The sequence below is a fragment of the Propithecus coquereli genome, unplaced genomic scaffold, assembly GCF_000956105.1.
Source record: "Propithecus coquereli isolate 6110/MARCELLA unplaced genomic scaffold, Pcoq_1.0 Scaffold19, whole genome shotgun sequence".
In the NCBI taxonomy this organism is placed as follows: Eukaryota; Metazoa; Chordata; class Mammalia; order Primates; family Indriidae; genus Propithecus; species Propithecus coquereli.
In genome coordinates this window covers 9,943,083-9,965,409 of record NW_012143856.1, presented here as the reverse complement: position 1 = coordinate 9,965,409, position 22,327 = coordinate 9,943,083, and the positions used below count along the sequence as shown (strand labels likewise).

Sequence of the window (22,327 nt, the reverse complement as noted above, 5' to 3'; positions counted from 1 at the left end):
GTTCTTATTCAGATTAGTTTCCCAAACAGGTCACTGATCAACATAGTGCATATTTATTCTTCCTAGTAAAATTTAATAGCAGCTATACCTTATTTTGTAAGCATTTGTATGTTTTTATAGCATGATTTCTGGCCAGAAATTGTCCATGTTCAATGATTCGCTAAAAGGACTTACAGGACTCTAACATACGGTTGTACTCATGACTGTGATTTATTTCAGTAAAAGGATACAAACCAAAATCAGTAAAAGGAAAAGCTGCATGGCTTAAAGTCTAGAGTAAACCAAGTCTAAGCTTCTAAGAGTCCTTTCCTAGTGAAGTCACTCAGAATGCACTTAATTTCTCCAACAGCAAGTTATGACAGTATGTGTGAAATATCTACCAGGGAAGCTCATTAGAGACTCAGTGCCCAGAATTTATATTAGAGGTTATTTATGTAGATACCCTCTGCCTAGCATGTACCAAAATTCCAGACTCGGAGAAGGAAAATGGGTGTTCAACTTAAACCACATTGTTTGCAAAGTTTAAGCATACTGAGCTGTTGCCAGGATAGAAATCTCAGGCCTGCTTTGTTAACTCTTTTCTGCACAGTGGTATGTTATAAAATGTATCTTACTTAAGAAACTAATGTAAGCAAATCTATACATTTTAAAAACAGCTTTATTAGAGATACAATTTGCACACTATAAAATTCAGCCACTTATACAGTGCAGCGATTTTTAGTACATTTATGGAATTGTACAACCATCACCACAATCTTAGAACATCTTCAGCACCCCCCTCCCAGCCCCTTAGCAGTCATTCCCCATTCCCACCTTTCCCATCCCTCACCCCTACCCCACATGCCCAGCCCTAGTCAACCACTAATTTACTTTCTGTCTCTGTGGAGCAGATCTACACTCGAACATGTTTTCATTTTTATTTTATCTCTGATATTAATGGCTTTATAAGGTGATAGTTTAAAAATTATTCATAGGTATTTTACTTTCAGTGTGTGAGTCAAAGATTCAAAGTTTGAGTCTGTATGGTGGCTTCCGAATCCAGAGCACTTATCAACAATAATTGCCGTCAAAATTGATATTATTAGTACATGAGTTGGTGGTATTCAATGAAATAATTCATTTAAAAGGCCCTTGTCTTTGTAAACTTTGTTTTTACTTATTTAAAAGTATATTATACAATTGATTGAGGCTTACCAATGAGAATTTTGATATTTACTTGTTTCATGGTATCTTTTTGCTGAAAGATAGGTAGCAACTCATGTGGAGAACAGGATGAGTTTGGGAGAGGTAGCTACACTGCTGCCATTAGGATATAGAGAAGAAAAAAAGTATAAATTATTAGGAGGTAAAGAACAAAAAGTATTTATAAGAAGCAGCAATTATTTCTTTGACATCCTCTAATGTGGGCACAACATACAAGAGTATTTACATATGAATTTATATTGAATCAAAGGCTAAACATTGTTTAAATTGTAGAAAACTTTAAAGCAAAGGTATTTGTTTGTGTTTTTAACTGTTATTTTGGTTGAAATCTAGATTCTCTGAAAATTGGGTTAGTAGACTGTGCTGTAAACAGAGCACTATGGGAAGATATTTGTTTTGTGATTAAAATAGAACTCAGAATCACCATAAATTATGTAGGTATTGACTAATCTTGGGTTTTAACCTAAATGTCCAAATCTGTGTGAATTCTTATGCTTTTGAAATACAAGCTTTAATTTTAATTTTAACAGATGTTTTTAATTAAAAGGGATATTTTTGGATATCAAGAATTAACATATCAAATGATTGAATAGGGCAGTAGCTCTCATTGTTACTCATGTCCTTGTCTTCCAGGTGATTTTACAACGAGATGCTGCTCTCCCTAGGGATGCTCATGCTGTCGGCCACACAGGTCTACACCATCTTGACTGTCCAGCTCTTTGCATTCTTAAACTTACTGCCAGTAGAAGCAGACATTTTAGCAGTAAGTACAGTAAAATTTATTGATGTCTGAAAACATCTCTTAAAGAAAAACTTTTAAAAAGCCCTGAATTGATGGAATCTTATGTTTTTATCTACAAACATACCCAAGCACACAGTTATTTGAAAGTGGGGTATCTTGTTCATTTTCTGTTGCTTAATATCTAATGTAAGATTTCATGTACAATAAATACCTGATGAGTGATGTTGCTTTTGCTAAAGTGTGTGTGCATACGTGGGTGTTGGCGTACACATACCTGAAAGCTTGTGTATTGATGTAGAATCTTAACTTTTTCTTGGTACCTAGTATGTCTCTAATGACTATAAGATCTCAATAGTATCTCTATTGATAATAATATTTTAAGAAGTTCTACAAGATGTCCATAGAAAATTTCAACCTAAGATTAGCATTAATGGGTCAAAAGAGAACCACAGTGGTCTGACGGTCATTGATGGTGGATAGAAAAGTTTTTAAAGAAGAAAATTGTTCCTTATAATCTTAGAAGTCCTCTCTAGGTTACAGAGAGGACTACTGTCTTCTACACTGGAAAGTGTAGGGACAGTCCCTGACTTAAGATGGTTCAACTAATGATTTTTTAACTTTATGATGGTGCCAAAGCTATATGCATTCTAATGAATAGTCCTTGACTTAACATGAAGTTAATGTCCTGATAAACTCATCATAAGCTGAAAATACTGTCAGTAGAATTAGACTCACAAAACATTTTTGACTTATGATATTTTCAGTTTATGAGGGATTTATGCAAATGTAACCCCATTGTAAGTCAAGGAGCATCAGTTTATATTTTCTATTTGTTACTTCTGTGAAGGTAGAAAAAGAGGAACTAACTCTGTGTGTGTGTGCGCAGATCTATACTCTAGGTCTGTGCTGAGGAGTTGATTGTTTTTACTTTATGGATGCAACTGATTTTCTTAATGATATTAGGTGAGAAATAGAAGGACTAGAATTGTTGCTGACCAAAGCTTGATGTGGTTCTCACCTGTGCTTCTGCATATTGTGGCGCTTCTGAAGGATTCTGTGATCATTCTAGAATTTGGGAAAGCCAGACTGGTTTCTATACAGTAGCTTTTGAAAGCAGAGCAACTCTAATAGTCCATGTAAGATTTCACACCCTCTGTCACCCTCTTTAGTAGGGAACTGGTTAATTAAATTTGTTTTCTGGAATAGTCTGGGTGTTTTCGAGGTGGAGTAGGAGTAGAATTTTTAAGGACTGCATCCATTGCTATTCTAATCTCTCCTCTAAATTGATCCCCAAAATCCTTGGAATATTCTCGGAATGACTTTTGAAATGAGTTAGAGGATTTATGGACCGATCATGGACTGAAGTTCTCCTTGTCTCCCTTTGCTCCTTTGATTTGTCCATTTTGTGTCCTTCTCTTTCTCCCTTCCTCTGTTGTTTCTAATGCCCGTCGCTTCTTTTGTCTTCTTTCCCTCTTTTATACCTGAGGGGGATTTTTATTCTGTGGTCCAGCTGTCTGATGGGGTAAATGACCTTGATCAAATTATTTGGCTGCTGTAAGTGCCTCAGTTTATTTGTAAACTGGAGTGTTGTGGTGATGATTAAACAAGATAAACTGCTTAGAACAGTATCCGACATGTAGTACATGTTTTGTATATCATTTTTATCTTCATTATAATTATCATTCTGATCATCCTTCAGTCACCACCTCAAGAAGATATGAAACTACCCGAGCTGTGTTTTTTTTTTTTTGAGGCAGAGCCTCACTCTGTTGACCTGGCTAGAGTGAGTGCCGTGGCGTCAGCCTAGCTCACAGCAACCTCAAACTCCTGGGCTCAAGTGATCCTACTGGCTCAGCCTCCCGAGTAGCTGGGACTACAGGCATGTGCCACCATGCCCGGCTAATTTTTTCTGTATATTTTTAGTTGTCCAGATAGTTTCTTTCTAATTTTAGTAGAGACGGGGTCTCGTTCCTGCTCAGGCTGGTCTCGAACTCCTGAGCTCAAACAATCCGCCCGCCTTGGCCTCTCAGAGTGCAAGGATTACAGGCGTGAGCCACCGCGCCTGGCCCGGAGCTGTATTTTTTAATTAGAGACAAAACAAAATGCTAGGTGTAGAAGAGCAGTCAATCCTTTTTTGCCAACCGTATTCCCTGTGTAGCAGCCAGGTAAGTGTGGAATGTATGTTGATGTCATCTAGTGAAGGAGCCTGGGAGCTGGTTACTCTCTATGCTGACGCTAAAGGTTAGAAAGCTGACTGAAAACAGATAGCTGTAGGGGAGTGGCTTGTGAAGGCATATAACTGGTAAAAAGGGGAACAGAAAATTAAGGCAGAGGAAGTGGATGTGACACAACCATTCAAAGGAAGTGAGTCAAGCAGTAGAAAATATTAATATTAGCTCTTCCTTTTAATTGAAAAAGCATCCCTGAAATCTGAGTTTGTAGTAATACAGATTTAAATAAATTGGACACCAGGTTGGTTCTAGTTCCATTTGGATTGGAATCGGGACGCTGCAATTGAAAAGATAAGTCAATTTTAGTTGTACTATTTGTATGCCAAGATGCCTTCTGTTGGTAGTTGAATTCTCCCACCTGACTTTTAATTTCCTGACAACAGTGTTTGTCCAACTAGTTGTTGAGTTCTAAGAGGCTGTAGAGATGCTACTAAAGCATGTCACTGACTAGTCATTAAGCCCCCTGTACCGTGAGTACCTGGAAGGCAGGACTGAATCTTTCTAAACTTTATGTTCCTAGTGTCAGTTACACAGCAGGAATTCAATAAATGTTTGAACTCAATAGGCTTCCCTTAGAGATTTAGTTCTATCATATTTTTTTTTTAATAGTGTTTATTCCTTGACACCCAATGCCTGCTATCATGAATAGACTGGATTATATCGCATGATAGTTAAGAGCTCCAGCAATGGCGTTAAAATCTGAGTTGAATTCCAGCTCTACTGCTTGGTAGTTGCATGACTTTGGGCAAATTATTTAACATTTCTTAAATCACAGCTAACTTATTGTAAAAGTGGGAGCGTATCAAAGACAGTGCAGAGTAGTAGGTGAAGAGCCAGGGCTCTGGGGCCAGACCGCCTGAGTTAGGATCCTGGTTCCTCTAATTTACTACAGCAAGTTATTTTCAACATTCTGTGGTCAATCTATAGAATGAGGATGATAGTAAAAGTGGCTTACTTTATAGCGTTGTTGTGAGGATTAAATAAATTAATACCTGTAAAGTGATTAACATGTCTGTACCTAGTGAATGCTCAATAATTGTTAACTGTATATTACTTTATAAATTAAATTAAATCTTCTATTAAGACTTCTGCCGAGAAGGATAATTGATTAAGGAAAAGACCTTTTCAAGATAAGGACTCAAACTCTTATGTGGTAACTACCGAGGGTATGATTCTAGAGATGAGTAACTTTATTTTCTTCTTCAAAATTTTTAACAATGAATATGCTTTAATATCCTAAACATCACTCCTCTCTCCCCCATACCAAAAAAGTAAAACACCTTTTGTTTTGTTTTGTTGGTATTGTTTATGATGGGAATGTTTTTTGTTTTAAACAAAATGATTTTAAGAGGCAGTCTGAGACAATCCTTATTTTGCTGTTAAGGAAGGACAAAGTGGTTTCAAAAAGGGTGTCACTCAATAACAAAACTTATTTCAAGTCCCAATGTTACAAGTACTATAACTGTTCAAGCTATATATTTTATTTCTATAATTTCAGCAATAAAAGGGAAACTCTTCTCACTGCCCATGGCCAGAGCCAGCCTACCTACCCCTGGGCTTCGAGTGCTGGAGCTGGGGGCCTGGCTGCGTGATGTCATCCTCCTGCCCTGGGAGACATCTCTGCGTTCCCTGCTGTACCCCTTAGGGAGGGCTGCAGCAGACTAGGCAGATGCCCGCTGGGAGTCTGTGCTGACCGTGCCCCAGGGGCTGAGGGTGTCAGTAAAGTGCTGTCCAGTGAAAAAATAAAAATTAAAAAAAAAAAAAGTGAAACTTTTCTGTAATAGGAAGTGATAAAAGCGTATGTTAGTATAGTTGTAGATTTCCTGATTTTAAAAGTGCATTTTTTTTTTTAAGTATTGCTTACATGTGTTTGTATTTTTCCTTGGTCTATATTCATTGATCTAGAATCTAGATCAATTTCTTTATTTTATAGTGGTGTCCTTGGCAGGGAAGATAAATAATTTTCCCAAGTTCAACACTAAGCTGATTGTAGTTGAATTAAATCAATTAAAGAAAGATGTTTTAATTAAGACATTAAATGATACATTGTGAAAATGGGTTTAAAAGCATCCTAAAGCACTTTGTAAACTATAGAGTACTCTGCAAATATGAATTATGATTGTTATTGTTGCAACGGGAAATCACCCTAAAGCAATTACTATGTGCACTTGGTGGCCTCCAAGTATACTACTAGACTGATTATCCCAGAGGTAATGGAATGGATAGGTTCTGTGCCCAAATTTAGATGCTTGAATCACACAGTTTATTGAATTAATTACAAACATACAATGAGAAGCGAAGGTAAAAGATGGATATGCTAAGACACTTAGGATCGGATTCAAGTAGAATGCAAGAACCACACTACCTCAATCTTGTGTTACCTGTTACAGTTTGTCCAGCTTCTCTCTATGCTGCATTAGCTTGCCCTGCTGGCAGTATGATTACCAGGACCTGAGTTGAGGGTAAGCCAAGGGGACTTGACAGATGGAAGGTTTCTGGATCCAACATTTGCTTGCTGTTTTAGAGAGACACAGGGCATTTATACTTGGTCACAGCTATGACTTGCTGTTAAACTGTGGAGCTGTTTATTTGCTGTGACACAATAGGCTAGAATGAGGCTCAGCTCTGGCGGTTGACACAAGAGGCTAGAATAGGACTCACCAATGGGTGTTTGATTTAGGGATGACATAGCTATTAATCTGGGTAGGTGATCTAATCCATGCTTTGTGAATATTTAAGGATTACTTGATCCTTCCACCTTTTTCTATCTCTATAACACTCTTACTTCTTTCCTTTTATCTATCTTCAAACTATTCTTTTTTATATTCAAAACAAATGTGTTCTATTTTTTTCTATTTATGGCCTACAGGTTATGAACTGCCTTAATTTCTAGTATGTTATAATTTTTACCTATATTTCAGAAGTTACTTATTTACTCTCTATGCTTAGTTTTTTCCATCTTTCTTGTTTCTCTTGCTGTCTAATAGCAGATAGAACATTGTTAAATGATACAGCAAACACCTCACAATTATTATCACTACTATTATCTTCTAAAAGCACAGAGACCTTTTGTTTTGGAAGAGAACTGATAAATATTGTAGCATAGGAATCTATGTCTGTATGAAAGGTTGGGGGAGGAGTTATTAAAGAGTTAGAATGCCTTCACCTTTCTCTGTGTGTGTATTTCATCGAGTTCGTCTTTTGATTGTTTAACCCTGGATAAAAATGTTCAGCTTATGTCAAAATTGACAGTGCCTTAAAACTGTCATTTGATGCTGCTGCTTTCCCCAGGTAAAGTCATCTTTCATAATCACATCCAGAAATCCTGTAAATCTTTTCTATTAAATCAAGCCCTTATTATATAGAGTAAATAAAATGGAATTCCCTTGCTGAAAAGATGATGTACCTAGAAAATTTCTTTCTAGGAAATTGCGGGAAAAACTCAGAAAGCAGTAGGTTGTTTAATGTTATAGAATTAGTATTACTGTTTGATAATAATATATGAAATCAAAATCCAATTTAAGCAGTTGTGTATGTTGTAAATTGTATATACTCCTTGCTATTTTAGTGGATGCACATTTACAAAGTTGATTTTATTGTAATAAACTGTTATAGTAAATCAGAATTGTGGAAATAACAATTTATATAATTTAATAAACTTTTGTTGTTAATGTTATGTATAAATTGGTTTTAACTTGATTATTTTTAATTTTATATTTAGTATACTTTTGAAAATGCATCGCAGACATTTGATGACCTTCCAGCAAGGTTTGGTTATAGACTTCCGGCTGAAGGTTTAAAGGTAAGAAAATAATGATATATGGTAAAGGCACAATGTAATGAGGTGATTTTTATTATTCTTTTTTACATAAAGAATGAAAACATTTCTTACTATTTATTATTACAAAATCCATACATAGTCCATTTGTAAAGAGTGTGCAGGCTATTCAAAAGGTATGAAAAAGAAAGTGAAAATCACCTATGATTGCATTATTCTGAACTAGCCACTGTTAACATTTCGGTATGCGATATTTTAGGCCTGTTTTTTTTAGGATATGTGCCATATGTGTGTTTGTAGATGTGTGTACGTATATATATTACATATGTGAATATATTTATTTATGTAAATGCTTACACAATGGAGTATAATTCAGCCTTAAAAATAATGAAATACTGTTGTTTGCAAGAACATGGATGGAACTGGAGAACATTATGTTAAGTGAATTAATCCAGACACAGAAAGACAAATCTTGCATGTTATCACTCATATATGGGAGCTAAGCATTAAAACAGTTGATCTCAAGGAGATAGAAAGTAGAATGATGGTTACCAAAGGCTAGAAAGGGTAGTGGGGGGGTGTGGATAAAATGGGGATGGTTAATGGGTACAAAAATTATAGTTAGATAGAATGAAGAGTATTTGATAGTGCAACAAAATGACTATAGTCAAGAAAAAGTTATGATATACTTTAAAATAAATGAAAGAGTGGAATTAGAATGTTCCTAACACAAAGAAGCAATAAATGCTTGTGATGGATACCCCAATTACCCTTATTTGATTAATACACATCGTATGCCTTATCAAAACTTCACATGTACCCTATAAACATATACAACTATTATGTACCCATTAATTAAAATGTAAATTAGTGTAGCCACTGTGGAAAACAGTATGGAGATTTCTCAAAAAACTGCAAATAGAACTGTCATATAATCTAGCAATCCCATTATGGGTATTTGTCCAAAGGAAAATAAATCAATGAATCAAAGGGATATCTCTACTCCCATGTTTATTGCAGCCCAGTTTACAATAGCAAAGATATGGAATCAACCTGAGTGTCTATCCATGGATGAATAAATGAAGAGAATGTGTGTGGTACATACACAATGGAATGCTATTTGGCCACAAAAAAGAATGAAATCATATCATTTGCAACAACAAGGATGGAGGTCATTATGTTAAGCGAAATAAACCAGGCCCAGAAAGACAAATATCATGTATTTTCACTTATATGTGGGAGCTAAAAAAGTTGATCACATGGAGGTAAAAGACTGAAATGATTGATTCCAGAAACTGGGGAGGTGGAAGAGTGAAATCATAGATAACAGAGACTGGGATGTTTGTCTGGGAGACGGAGGAATTAGGAGAGGTTGGTTAATGGGTAAAATTATACAGTTAGTTAGAAGGAATAAGTTCTAATGTTTGATATCAGAGTAGGGTGACTGTAGTTAACAACTAAGTATTGTAGATTTAAAAATATTAATAGCTAGAAGAGAGGACTTAAAAGGTCCGAACACATAGAAATGATAAACACTCAGGTGATGGATGTCCTAAATACTCTTGACATGATCATTACACATTCTATACATGTAACAAAATTTCACATGTACCCCATAAATATCTATAAATATAATGTATCAAAAAATAAAAATACAAAAAACAATTAGAGAAAAGGGCAGTGGATATTTTTAGCATTCTAGAAAGTTGTTGATATAAATTCATCTTTCTCACATTGGAAAGCTATAGCTGATAACAAAATCTGATTGATCACTTCAACTCTTTTGGTCTGTGTTCAAATGTAAAAAAAAGTTAAGACAGCAAGATTCTGTTGACATCATCATCATTTGAAATATTTGGAATCAGCCAAACTTTGGAATCAGTCTTAATTGCTTTTTAGACAAACATTTGGTTTGTTTATTTTTATAAATATCCTTTCCTCCACTTATTGCCTATTTTGTTCTTCACTCAGAGTGTGTGTGTGTGTGTGTGTGTGTGTGTGTCTTGAGGAGACAGTACAGCATAGTGGTTGAGAAGACAGGGTCTGGAGTCAGACTTCTGGGATTGCATGCCTGCTGTGCATAACCTTACACAAGTACCTAACCTTTGAGACTTACTTTCCTCATCTGTAAAATGGGGATGATATTAATAGCTACATCACAGAGTTATTGCACAGATTGATTGAATTAGTACATTTAAAGGGCATAATGCATGGCTCATAGTGCTGAGTGCCATGACTCAACAAATGTGAGATTTGTTGACTTCTTGCTATTACTGTAATTATTATTAATTCATAACTTCAGGTATTCATTAACAAAACAACTTACAACTTTTCTCCCTCTCTTCCCACTTGCACTTTTACACTCTTACTAAAAGAAAGATGCTTTGTTACCTTGCTTTTGGCTTTTCTTTTGACATTATCACTGGATATGCACATATTAAATTTTACTAATTGTATGCTTTGCCATTCAGTGCAAGCCAAAGGGAAGGAAAGTCTAAGACTCTTCAGCCTAGAACAATCTTTTAAACAAAATCACTTTATCAATTTTTTTTCTCTCTTTATGACTTTATTAACCAGTATAATTTGTCAAGAACAGTAACTATTTCCATAACATTTACCCTGAAATACTGCATAGTTCGAAATATCTTCTGAAGCATTAAAACAAGATTATGTTTACTGTGGTTTTTAAGTGTCGGTAATTTGACTATTCCATTTAAAAATTAATAAACTTCAGCTGAGTGTGGTGGCTTATGCCTGTAATCCTAGCACTTTGGGAGGCCAAGGCAGGAGGATTGCTTGAGATCAGGAGTTCGAGACCAGCCTGAACAAGAGTGAGACCCCATCTCCACAAAAAATAGAAAAATTAGCCAGGCATGGTGGCATGCACCTATAGTCCCAGCTACTCAGAAGGCTGAGGGAGGAGGATCCCTGGAGCCCAGGAATTTGAGATTGCAGCAAGCCATGATGATGCCACTGTACTCTAGCCCAGGCAACAGAGTGAGACCCTGTCTCAAAAAAGAAAAAAAAAATTAGTAACCCAAATCACTTTAAAAAGCTGCTTGGCGGTATTTATTAAAGCTTGATACCCTGTGACTCATCTTGTTATATCCTATGATTCCACTTCTGTGTATATGTTTAATAGATATGTGTGTATACATGTGTTCACAAAAAGACTTTTTATCATAACACTATTTATAATAGCCACAAACTTGAAATTACCCGAATACTCAAGAACAGTAGAATAAACTGTGGTATAGTCACACATTGGAATACTATGTAGAAGTGAAAATGAAAGATTTATAAAGTATTTCTCAATAGTTGAGATGCTCAACAGTAAAGATGAATCTCTCAAATATAGTACTGAGAGAAAAAAGTAGAAAAGAGCATTTATTATGTTGTGTGGTTCTGTTTATGTCAAGTGTAAAATCAGGCAAAAAGAAATCTAAGCCATTAGAAGTTCATATAGTATCATTGGGGATGTCGTTGGGGAATGCTGACTGGCAGGAGGGATGGGGGGAGCTTCTGGAGTGCTGTTAATGATCTGTTTTTTCATACAGGTGTGTTCAATTTGTGACAGTTCATCAAACAGAAAATTATGGGATTTTTTTTCCCCTTTGACTAATATACATTATAGTCCTAAAAGCTTTTTTAAAAGAAAAGTAACATATTTATATATCATAAACCTATTGCATTATATATTTAATTATACGTTTGATGATATTGAGATACCTGTCTGCATGCACTAGTATTTTTCAGAATCCCTGTTTAATTATCAGAGGATTACAACAAAAAAGATAAGAAAGGTGGGCATCCAGGTTCTGAGTTTCCTGGGCACTGGTAGGTTTTTTTAGTCCTCCTACATAGTAACGTAAGGTGCCCCATCAAAGATAGAGATGAAGAGCATCTTTGATTGCAGAGCAAGCATTCTTTCAACAAGAAAGTATTGGCCCAGGAGGGTGATACTGAGCAGGTGGCTTTGGCTTAAGGCAGCACCTTCTTGGCCACTCTTATTTTAGGGACCAGAGAGTTCTGTCAAATTAATTGGCAAAGTTCGTTATGCTACTGGTAGACTTTGTGGTTGAAACTGTGTACTTAGTTTTAAATGACTCACATCTGAAGGAAGGATAGGAATTAGTAAACTATTTTTGCAAGTTATTTTTAGTATAATTCACAGGAAAGATAATATTTAACACTAAATTTAAGAAGGCTTCAGTCAATTTTCTATCAAGACAAAAAGAATGATTTTTGGATTTTTAGCTTATGTGTGCTTGATTTTTATAAATTTTCTTAGGTTTAAAAATAACACGTGCTTGTTGACAGATTCAACAACACAGAAATGACTAAAAAGCAAAAATCCTTTTTTAGTTTCATTTGTAGACCCTTTTTGTGTCTGTACATATCATATTTCATTGATTCTACAATGCATTTTATTACGCCACATTTTAACATCTCTGGAGTTGGGATGTATCTTTCAATTGTATCAGCCAGGTGGCATTTATGATGGTGTTGTCATCACCTGGACATGGGAAATTTGGCTGTAGTTTATATTGTTTTCTCTTCAGTTGAGTTATATGCCTTTTGATACTATATGGGTTGACTTTAATTGCTGTTATTAGTATAAGCATGTTGAAAAGATTTCCTGCACTGTGTGATTTGGCATTAAAGCAAAAAGTTAGCGTGTGCAGAAAGGCACAGAAAAGAGAGCAGGGTGTAAATTTAACAAGAGTGAAGCAAATATTCATTGTTGGAAGGATGACCAAGTTCTATTTCCTTGGAAAGCAAAAACTAAGTGCTATGTGGAATCAAGAAGAGGAGGTATTCTATGAGTAAATGAAGGACTGATGCATCTTATACCAGAAATGTGCAAAAGCTTTGCTTATCACAAGCAGTGTAACCTAAGGCGGGAAAAATTGCCAAATCCTGTGGAATAGATGGTTGGCATGACCAGTTCAAGCACCATGCAGAACTGTTGTTAAGGCATTGTGTCATAGCTTTAGTTGCTCATTTCTTCTTATAAATGAATTCTTTTTGTATGTTTATTCATCTTTTTACATCTGTTGAGATAAACATTTGGCTTTTCTCTTTTAATCTAGTCATAAACAGTTTGTATTAATACGTTTTCTGATGTCAAATCATCCTACATTCCTGGGAAAGTAACTTGATATTTTCTTTTTAAATTCATAATTATCTTGTCTTTATATATATATATCTAGCTCGTTTTTTAATGGTTGCATTATTTTTCTATTAATATACTATGGTTTTTAAATAGTTGCCTGCTGATGTGCATGATTTTCAGTTTTTGTTATTAAAAACAATGTAGCAGTGGCCATCTTTCCATGTATACCTTTATATATTTAGGCTAGTGTTTCTGTAGAATAAATTCCTAGAAGTTTATTTATTAGATGCATTTTCATTGTTCCAGTATCAATGAAAGAAAGTTGAAAGTCAAATTTTAAAAAGTATTTGCTTGGTTTAGAAATGTCAAATATTATTGAAAAATATACCATCATGTTAACAGTGGTTGTCTTCGTGGTGATTGGCTTATGTGTGATTTTTTAAAAAATACTTTAATTTAAAAAACTGAATGCTCATTAAACCAAATACTGCTTGAGAACTTCGGGGATTGTGAGCAGTTGTAGTTGCTGTATGATACATCAAGGAATGCAAAACATATGAAACAAATTAAAAACATGTTTGTAGAGGTAAGTTGATTGATTCATTGAGTGAAAGAAAGATAACTTATTGCCAATTCTTTTTCAGGGTTTTTTGATTAATTCAAAACCAGAGAATGCCTGTGAACCTATAGTGCCTCCACCACTAAAAGACAATTCATCTGGCGCTTTCATTGTGTTAATTAGAAGACTTGATTGTAATTTTGATATAAAGGTACTATTTTTTTTTCACTTTTTTGTTTACTGTTTCTTTAGTTAGCTAATTTAAATTCTCCTTTGTTTCAGAAAAGATTTAAAATTTAGAAAGATTAAAAATGAACAAGCTGATGAGGATATAAATAACTACTATTGGTTCTAAGAATTTTCAGGCATTTGTTGGACATCTTGAGTGGTGGTTTAATAGTGGAATTTTGGTCTAATCTAGGAATGGAAACTTAACTTCAGCCTTTAGTTTTATGCCTGGACCCTTCCGGTATCAATACAACACTTACATCTATACCTGTATCTACACTGACCTTGAGATTTCTCTTTTGTAATAACTTTGTCCCTGTGTATATTAATAGCTTGTCTCTCTGAAATAGGTTATTCTGGCATTTCAGATAGCAAAACAAAGTTTGCCAGAGGACCTCCCTCACCATGTATCACCAGTGCTGCTCTAGAGGTGTGGTTTTAAAAGTCTGTTTTTGGATTGGTCTTGGCAAAAGAGCCACATTGAGACCTACATAAAACAAGTCTTGATGTTATTTTTATTGGACTACCTCAGAGCCGAGTGTCATATAGTGTCTTGCATGTATCTCACAGTATAGGACACAGAATATTATTTCATGTACTTTTCATAGCTTGATCTTAGATGATTTTTCTGTTCAGTAGGAAAGACTGCCCTTGACTCTTGCTGTGCATGAATTTTTTTCTCTGCTTCTTTCATTACATGGTAGAAGTGACACCTCCATAATAAACTTATTAAAGGAATAAAATGTTGAATGTAAAGGGATTTGAAAATGTAAAGCACTTTGTAAATGGTAGGTATTGTTACTACAGTATATTACTTCCAAATCTAGACTCTCAGTTGCCTTTAATGGGAAATAAATTAGAACTTGAGGTCAAATGGAGTAGACTTCCTGCTCCTTAGCATTGTTTATATAGTTTGAATTTAAACTGTTACAGGATTTGATTCAGAATTAAACTATAATAATTATAGATTGCTCGAATCAAAATGAAATATTGTTCTGTTTCATTAATTTCTTGCTGCTAAGATATTAAATAAACTAATTCTGTTGATTCCAAGGTTTATCGCACTATTCTGCATAATTTCTAATTTAGTACAGTGTTTGGTATCTAGAAACTAGAATACTTTTTTGTTATTGGTATAACTTTGTTTTTTAGGCAGGGATGAGAGATGGTTCACTTTGAAAGTTCAGGAAATATTGTCATCAAACATTTATTTTTAAGGATGAAAACACAACTCAGGTATGAATAGGATAGAGTTGTTAACCCTCTTGTCCCTTTAGTGGATCCTCATCATAAGTCTGAATACTTCTAATGGAGTTTTGTGATTTATTCATTACTCCAGCTCTTTTCATCTCCTGCCTTGAATTTCAAGCTGTAGCCATACCACCTTGTTGAGCTTTCTCAGCTTGCCATGCCCTTCTGACTACCCCTTTGTGTCTTTACACATACTGTTTTCCCTTTTCAAGATCTCTGCCCAAGATGACCTTTACACCCATTAATCTGTTTCATCGGTTATGTGCCAGCTGAGGATGTTACCTCCTTTGGAATCCTTACTTTTCCTTTTTTTTCCCCTCTTGCAGAGCAAATCATTCCAGCTCAATTTGCCACCCCTCTACTTTGTAAATACTTCCTTCATTTCTCTTTATCACATTGTGTTTTTTTATATTAAATATATGTCACTTATTTGTGAGCTGATGGTGTTTAGAGTTCATGTTTTAATTATATTTGTATATCCAGTTTGTATTACAGTGCAGACTAGGTGATCAATAAAGGTTTATTAAATCCAACTATGCAATAGTAAGGCTTCCGCTTTTGTGTATAATGCATTCTTAAAAAACATGTACATGTTAAGAAACACGTAAAAAAAGTTTAAATTGAGCCATTCTCATGTTCGAAAGGAAAATATTAAAAAATTTCCTATAATATTTCACCATGTATATGCAGTTTTAATGGTTAAGATTCTAGTCTTTTGTACATACTCTTTAACTTTGTTATTTTTTCCTTCACAAATATACAATGGAGTATTTTATGGCCATTTAAGGCTAACGATTCCTTACTCATGCCATTCCTAATGATTTCTGTCTTTGTCTCAGTTATATTAAATTTATGGGATATCAGTTTAGAAGGGAGACAAAGATTATAATCAGGGTCTGGAAAGAGGCTACGTACATGTGAATCCAATCTTTATCATTTACTAGCAGTGTGATCTTGGGCAAATTGTTTTACCTCTGTGTACCTTAATTTCTTTATCTGTAAAATAAGAATTATAATGTTTCCTACATCATAGGATTGTTATAAAGATCAAATAAATTAATCAATGTTAAATTCCCTTCAAACAGTCCCTTGGACCTAGGAAAGAGGTGGTGGGCATTAGCTGTTTATGTTCCATGCTTTTTACCATTGAAGTTAACTAGAATAAAGTTAAAGATGGCAAAGATGCTGTTTTTCAGAAATGAAATTATTGTCTGATAAGTCACACTGTGATATAGTAACTCAGTGTCAGCTGATGTGTAAAATTTCCAATTTGGCTTACCAAAGACAGTTTTGTCATGCCAGCAAGTAATGTGTTAAAATATAAATTTCATAAATTCATAAGAGTAAGAATTATGGATTACCTGTCAAGGTAGTGTGAATGGGTAAGGATAAAGTCATCATGGTTACATGATGGAACATGGAAACAACTAGAATCTCATCCCCAAAAGAATAACCTTTCTAGGGTGGTTACTGGTGGTATGTTATTGGCTTTATTAGCTATATAATTTTTAGATCAGAAATCTCTGACTGCATTTAATGAGCTTCCAAACTGATAATTCTGTACAGTTTTGTATTAGGTATATTATGAAATCTGACCATCAGTATATGGACAATACTTTTCAGAACTGCAAATATTTCTTTGTAGATAGTTTTTTTTTTTTTTTGAGACAGAGTCTTGCTCTGTTGCCCAGGCTAGAGTGCGGTGGCGTCAGCCCAGCTCACAGCAACCTCAAACTCCTGGGGTCAAGCGATCCTTGTGCCTCAGCCTCCCGAGTAGCTGGGACTACAGGCATGTGCCACCATGCCCGGCTAATTTATTCTATATAGATTTTTAGTTGTCTGGCTAATTTCTTTCTATTTTTGGTAGAGATGGGGTCTCATTCTTGCTCAGACTGGTCTTGAACTCCTGGCCTTGAGCAATCCTCCCGCCTCGGCCTCCCGAAGTGCTAGGATTACAGGTGTGAGCCACCGTGCCCAGCCTGTAGATAGTTAATAGTGGTTCATTCATGCATATCCACAATTTTGTATGAGTGCATTGACTTAAAATAGGAAAATAATTCATTTCCTTATTCCTCACGTAGCTCACTAGGAATGAGTAATGAGTCATTTCCTTAATTCAGCAATATCCATGATGCTACAGTTGATAGTTGCAAGGTTATTTTTTGGCAAGCCTCCTATCCAAAGTGGCATTCAGATTATCTCAGACAAATGAGAATTGGCTCTACCTTTTAAAGTTTTCCTGGGAGAAAGAACCCTTTCCATCGTAGGTAGCAAAGAGAAAAGAAGCAAAGAATAAATTTATAAAGATGTCTTCGATGATTAATGGTGGTGGGTATTTCAGGATTTACTCTTTGCAGCTCTTTATATTTGTTAAAAATATGAATATTGTAATTAAAGAAAGCTATACTTTTCTCATTTCTTCCTTAAAAGTAAATGATGAAGTTGAATTTGTTTACTACAATAAAGAAAATGGCAGATTTTCTTCATAAAAACCATCCCAGTGATTTATGACTCAGAGATAGCCATTAAGACAGCAGAAATTCAATTAACATTTCTTGGAGGGTAGGGAATTCCATTCTAAATAAAGACAGCATTGGTTTAATTTTTTTATCTTCTGTTGAGAGAAGCACATGTGAACCTTTTAATCTATATTGCCCAAAAGAGATGCAGCAAAACTCATACTCAGAATCAGTATTTGAATATGTAGAATATCCAGAAAGCCAGTGAGAGGAACTATTGACTACATGTCAGCTTCTTATTCTGAAGATAATAGCTTATACTCACACTGACAAAAACTGTATCCTCTGGAATATACAGCTCTTTGGAGGAACAGCAAGATATCGCTATTTTGTTTGTGTTTGTACTGCGATAGTCTTTTTTACTGTGACAAAATGTAATTGTTTGGAAAATATAATTGTTTGGAAATGTTAGCTTTTGGTGAACATTTGAGGTTAAAGCACAATGTTGGCTCTTTGATAAATAAGTGAAGCTATATTAAATCTTTTAATTAAAAAAGTGACTTTGAAGCATTCTGAGGGAGACATTTTCAGAATGCTTGAGTTGGCTTCCCAGTGGGAAATAACATTTTTTTAATCTGTAAAAATACCTGACTAGTCAAAGAACATTAAAATAATCACTTAGAATTTTTCAGAGCTATACAAGTTTCTGTGTTTATAACCAAATAAGGATTGGTTATAAAAAAATCTGACCATTGTCATTACATACCAAGATACCTCCACTATATGGTTATGATGGAAGTCAGTAGTTTCTTCGAGTAGTCAATTTACTGTATTTTATCTGGACTTTAGGGAAGGTTGGTAAATAGAAATGATGCAATGTGTATACTTTATTCAGCAATATGTGCTAAATTTTGTTACCATCTTATTCACTAATGATTATTTTTGAAGATGCTGCTGCAAAGCTATCTAAGCCAGTTATCAAGAAGGCTGAAAGGACTTAGATATTATTTTCCTTCCCGAACTCCCCCCTTTTTTTTGCATGAATGGCGGCACATTTGGATTGTAGATGATAAAGAATATGTTGGTACTCTTCACAGCTATTTTCTGCTGGAATGTGGCTTTAACAAAACTTAGCTGGGATACAAAACCTTTACTTTACCTGACTTCTGCCTCTTTTTCAAGTCTCATCTGTACTTTGTCCCTCCTCCCACCTTATAAGAATTTACAAGTCCCAATATATGCTGAGCAGTCTTCCTCCCTCTCTTGCGGTTTCTGTCATGTCCTCCACCTGGAATGTCATCCCTCTACTTGTCTGTCTGGCCAATCTGACTTTATTTTAGATCTAAGATGAAGTATCTCCTGTCTGAAACCTTTCCTGATTTTCTCCAAAGTAGAATTGATCATGTCTTCATATATCGTTTGATCCCATGTCAGTCTCTGTAAGCTCTGTGAGGGAAAAGATTATGCTTTTGATTCTGTAGTTCTAGTGCTTGATACATCATATGGTACTTGGTAGACGATTAAAAAAAATTTGCCTAATGAACTATTTTTAAAAACCATGACAGCTTATAATAAAATTTTAATCAATTAAGGAATAAACAATATCATTGGACCCTTCCATTGGCTTCATGTTCATTTCACTTGATACTTTGAGAAATATTTCTAAATCTAGGTATTCATTTATCTCACAAACATTTTTTCCAGGTCCAAATGTTTTATGAGAATTTAGAAAAATTACTGCAAACATTTTTAAGATTATTTAAATGACCACATCATAGTAAAGTATTTTTTTTTTGTAAGATTTTATCTTTATTTTTTAGATTTTGTTATCTTATAAAATAATCTTCCAGTTTCCCTTTCTAGGCTTATCTTTCATTATCCTCTTACAGACTCCAGGCAAACACATTACTTGGTATTCCCTGAACGTGCTCTATACCTCTATTTTAATATTTCAGTAGTACTGAACAAGTAGATTTGACCTTAAGTAGAAATTAAACTATGAAAATTACCTGAAAGTCATTTAATATCACTATTTATTTTTCTTCCTATTTTCTATATTCATCCAGAGTGATATGTAACATTTTTTATTAATCTCTTTCACAATCATGTTTAAATAATGCCATTAAAGGAGTATATTCAAGGATGCCCGTGGATGGAAACATTTCTACCCATATGTGCTTCAAACAACTTTATGCTACTGGTTCATTTATTCATTCATTTCGTCTACCATTTAATTGGTAAACGTGCCTACATTTTTAAAATTTATATATGATATTTTATATATTTATAGCATACATGTGATATTTTGTTACATGCGTAGAATATGTAATAATCAAGTCAGAGTATTGAAGCATCCATCACTTTGAGTATTTGTCATTTCTATAGGTTGGAAACATTTCAAGTTCTCCTAACTACTTTGGAGTATACGATACATTGTCTAACTTTAGTTACTCTACTCTCCTATCAAACATTACAACTTACACCTTCTACCTGTATATTTGTACCCATTGACCAACCTCTCTTCATCTTCCCTTCTCACCTACAAACCCTTCCCAGCCTCTGGTATCTATCATTCTATACTCTATCTCCATGAAATCAACTTTTTTATCTCCCCATATGAGTAAGAACATGCAAAATTTGTCTTTCTATGCCTGGCTTATTTCACTTAACATAATGACTTCCATTTCCATCCACGTTGCTGCAGATGACATGATTACATTCTTTTTTATGGCTGAATAGTATTCTATCATTTATATATACCACATTTTCTTAATCCATTCATCTGTTGATGGACACATAAGTTGATTCCATATCTTTGCTATTGTAAATAGTGCTGCAATAAACATGAGAGTGCAAGGTAACCCTTTGATATACTGATTTGTTTTCCTTTGGATAAACACCAGTAGTGAGTTTGCTGGATCGTATGGTAGTTTTATTTTTAGTTTCTTTTTTTTTTTTTTTTTTTTGGGAAATCTCCATACTGTTTACTAGTGGCTATACTAATTTACATTCCCACCAACAGTATATAAGAGTTCCCTTTTCTCTGTATTCTTGCCAGCATCAGATATTTTTTATCTTTTTAATGATAGCCGTTCTAACTGGGGTAAGATGATATCTCTTTGTGGTTTTGATTTGCATTTCCCTAAAGATTAGTGATGTTGAGCATTTTTTATGTATCTGTCAGCCATTTGTGTGTCGTCTTTTGAGAAATGTCTATTCATGTCCTTTGCCCACTTTTTAATGGGGTTATTTGTTTTTTAATGTTGAGTTGTTCGAGTTCCTTATGTATTTTGGAATTAATCCCTCATTGAATGAATAGTCTGCAAATGAAAATTTTCTCCCATTAAGCAGGTTGTTTCTTCACTCTGTTAACTGTTTCCTTTGCTGTGTAGAAGCTTTTAGGTTGATATAATCCCATTTGTCTATTTTTGTTCCTGTTGTCTGTGTTTTTGAGATGTTAGCCATAAAATCTTTGCCTAGATCAATGTCCTGAAGTTTTTTTCCTTTGTTTTCTTTTAGTAGTTTTATAGTTTTGGGTCTTACATTTAAGACTAATCCATCTTTCATTGATTTTTGTATATGGCAAGAGATAGGGTCCAGTTTCATTCTTCTGCATATGGGTATTTGGTTTTCCCAGCACCATTTTTATTGATGGTTTTATTTCCCCAATGTATTTTCATGATGCCTTTGTTGAAAATCAGTTGATTGTAAATACATGCATTTATTTCTTGATTCTCTATTCTGTTCCATTGGTCTATGTGTCTGTTTTTATACAGATACCATGGTGTTTTGGTTCCTATAGCCTTGTAATATATTTTGATGTCAGATAGTGTGATGCCTCCAGCTTTGTTCTTTTTGCTTAGGATTGCTTTGGCTATTCAGGTTATTTTTTGGTTCCATACAAATTTTATGACTGTTTTTCTATTTCTATGAAAAATGATGTTGGTATTTTGATAGGGATTGCATTGAATCTGTAGATTGCTTTGGGCAGTATGGTTATTTTAGCAGTATTAATTCTTCCAATCCATGAACGTGAGATGTCTTTCTATTGGTTTGTGTCCTCTTGAGTTTCTTTCATCAGTATTTTGTAGTTTTCCTTATAGAGATCTTGCACCTCCTTGGTTAAATGTATTCCTAGGTATTATTATTATTATTGTTATTGTAGCTACTATAAGTGGATTGTCCTCTTTATTTCTTTCTCAGGTAGTTCATTATGGTATATAGAAACATTACTGATTTTTGTACGTTATTTTGTATCCTGAAACTTTACTGAATTTATTTATCAGACCTAAGAGTTTTTTGGTGGAGTCTTTAGGTTTTTCTAGATATAAGATCATATCTTCAGCAAATGGGGACAATTTGACTTCTTTTCCAATTTGGATGCCTTTTATTTTTTTCTCTTGCCTCATTGCTTTGGCTAGGACTTCCAGTACTAGTTTGAATAGGAGTGGTGAAAGTGGGCATCTTTGTCTAGTTTCAGCTCTTAGGGGAAAGGCTTTCAGCTTTTCTTCAATTATTGTGATGTTAACTGTAGGTTTGTCGTATATGACCTTTATTATTTTGAAGTATGTTTTGTCTATGTGTAGTTCACTGAGAGTTTTTATCATGAGGGAATGTTGAATTTTATGGGATGATTTTTCTGTATGTATTATGATGATCATATGGTTTTTGTCCTTCATTCTGTTGATGTAATGTGTCATATTTGTTGTTTTGTGTATGTTGAACCATCCTTGGATCCCTGGGATAAATCTCACCTGATC

At 34.5% G+C, this 22,327-nt stretch overlaps 1 protein-coding gene across 1 annotated transcript in view; it reads left to right on the top strand.

Annotated features, from left to right (window-relative positions):
- RNF13 (ring finger protein 13) overlaps positions 1-22,327 on the top strand; it is a 142,644-nt gene that overhangs the window by 33,986 nt on the left and 86,331 nt on the right. The window contains 3 exon segments of the mRNA XM_012642915.1: positions 1,837-1,966; positions 7,898-7,978; positions 13,715-13,840. Of these exon segments, the coding sequence (XP_012498369.1) occupies positions 1,853-1,966; positions 7,898-7,978; positions 13,715-13,840 (321 nt within the window). The 5' untranslated portion in view covers positions 1,837-1,852.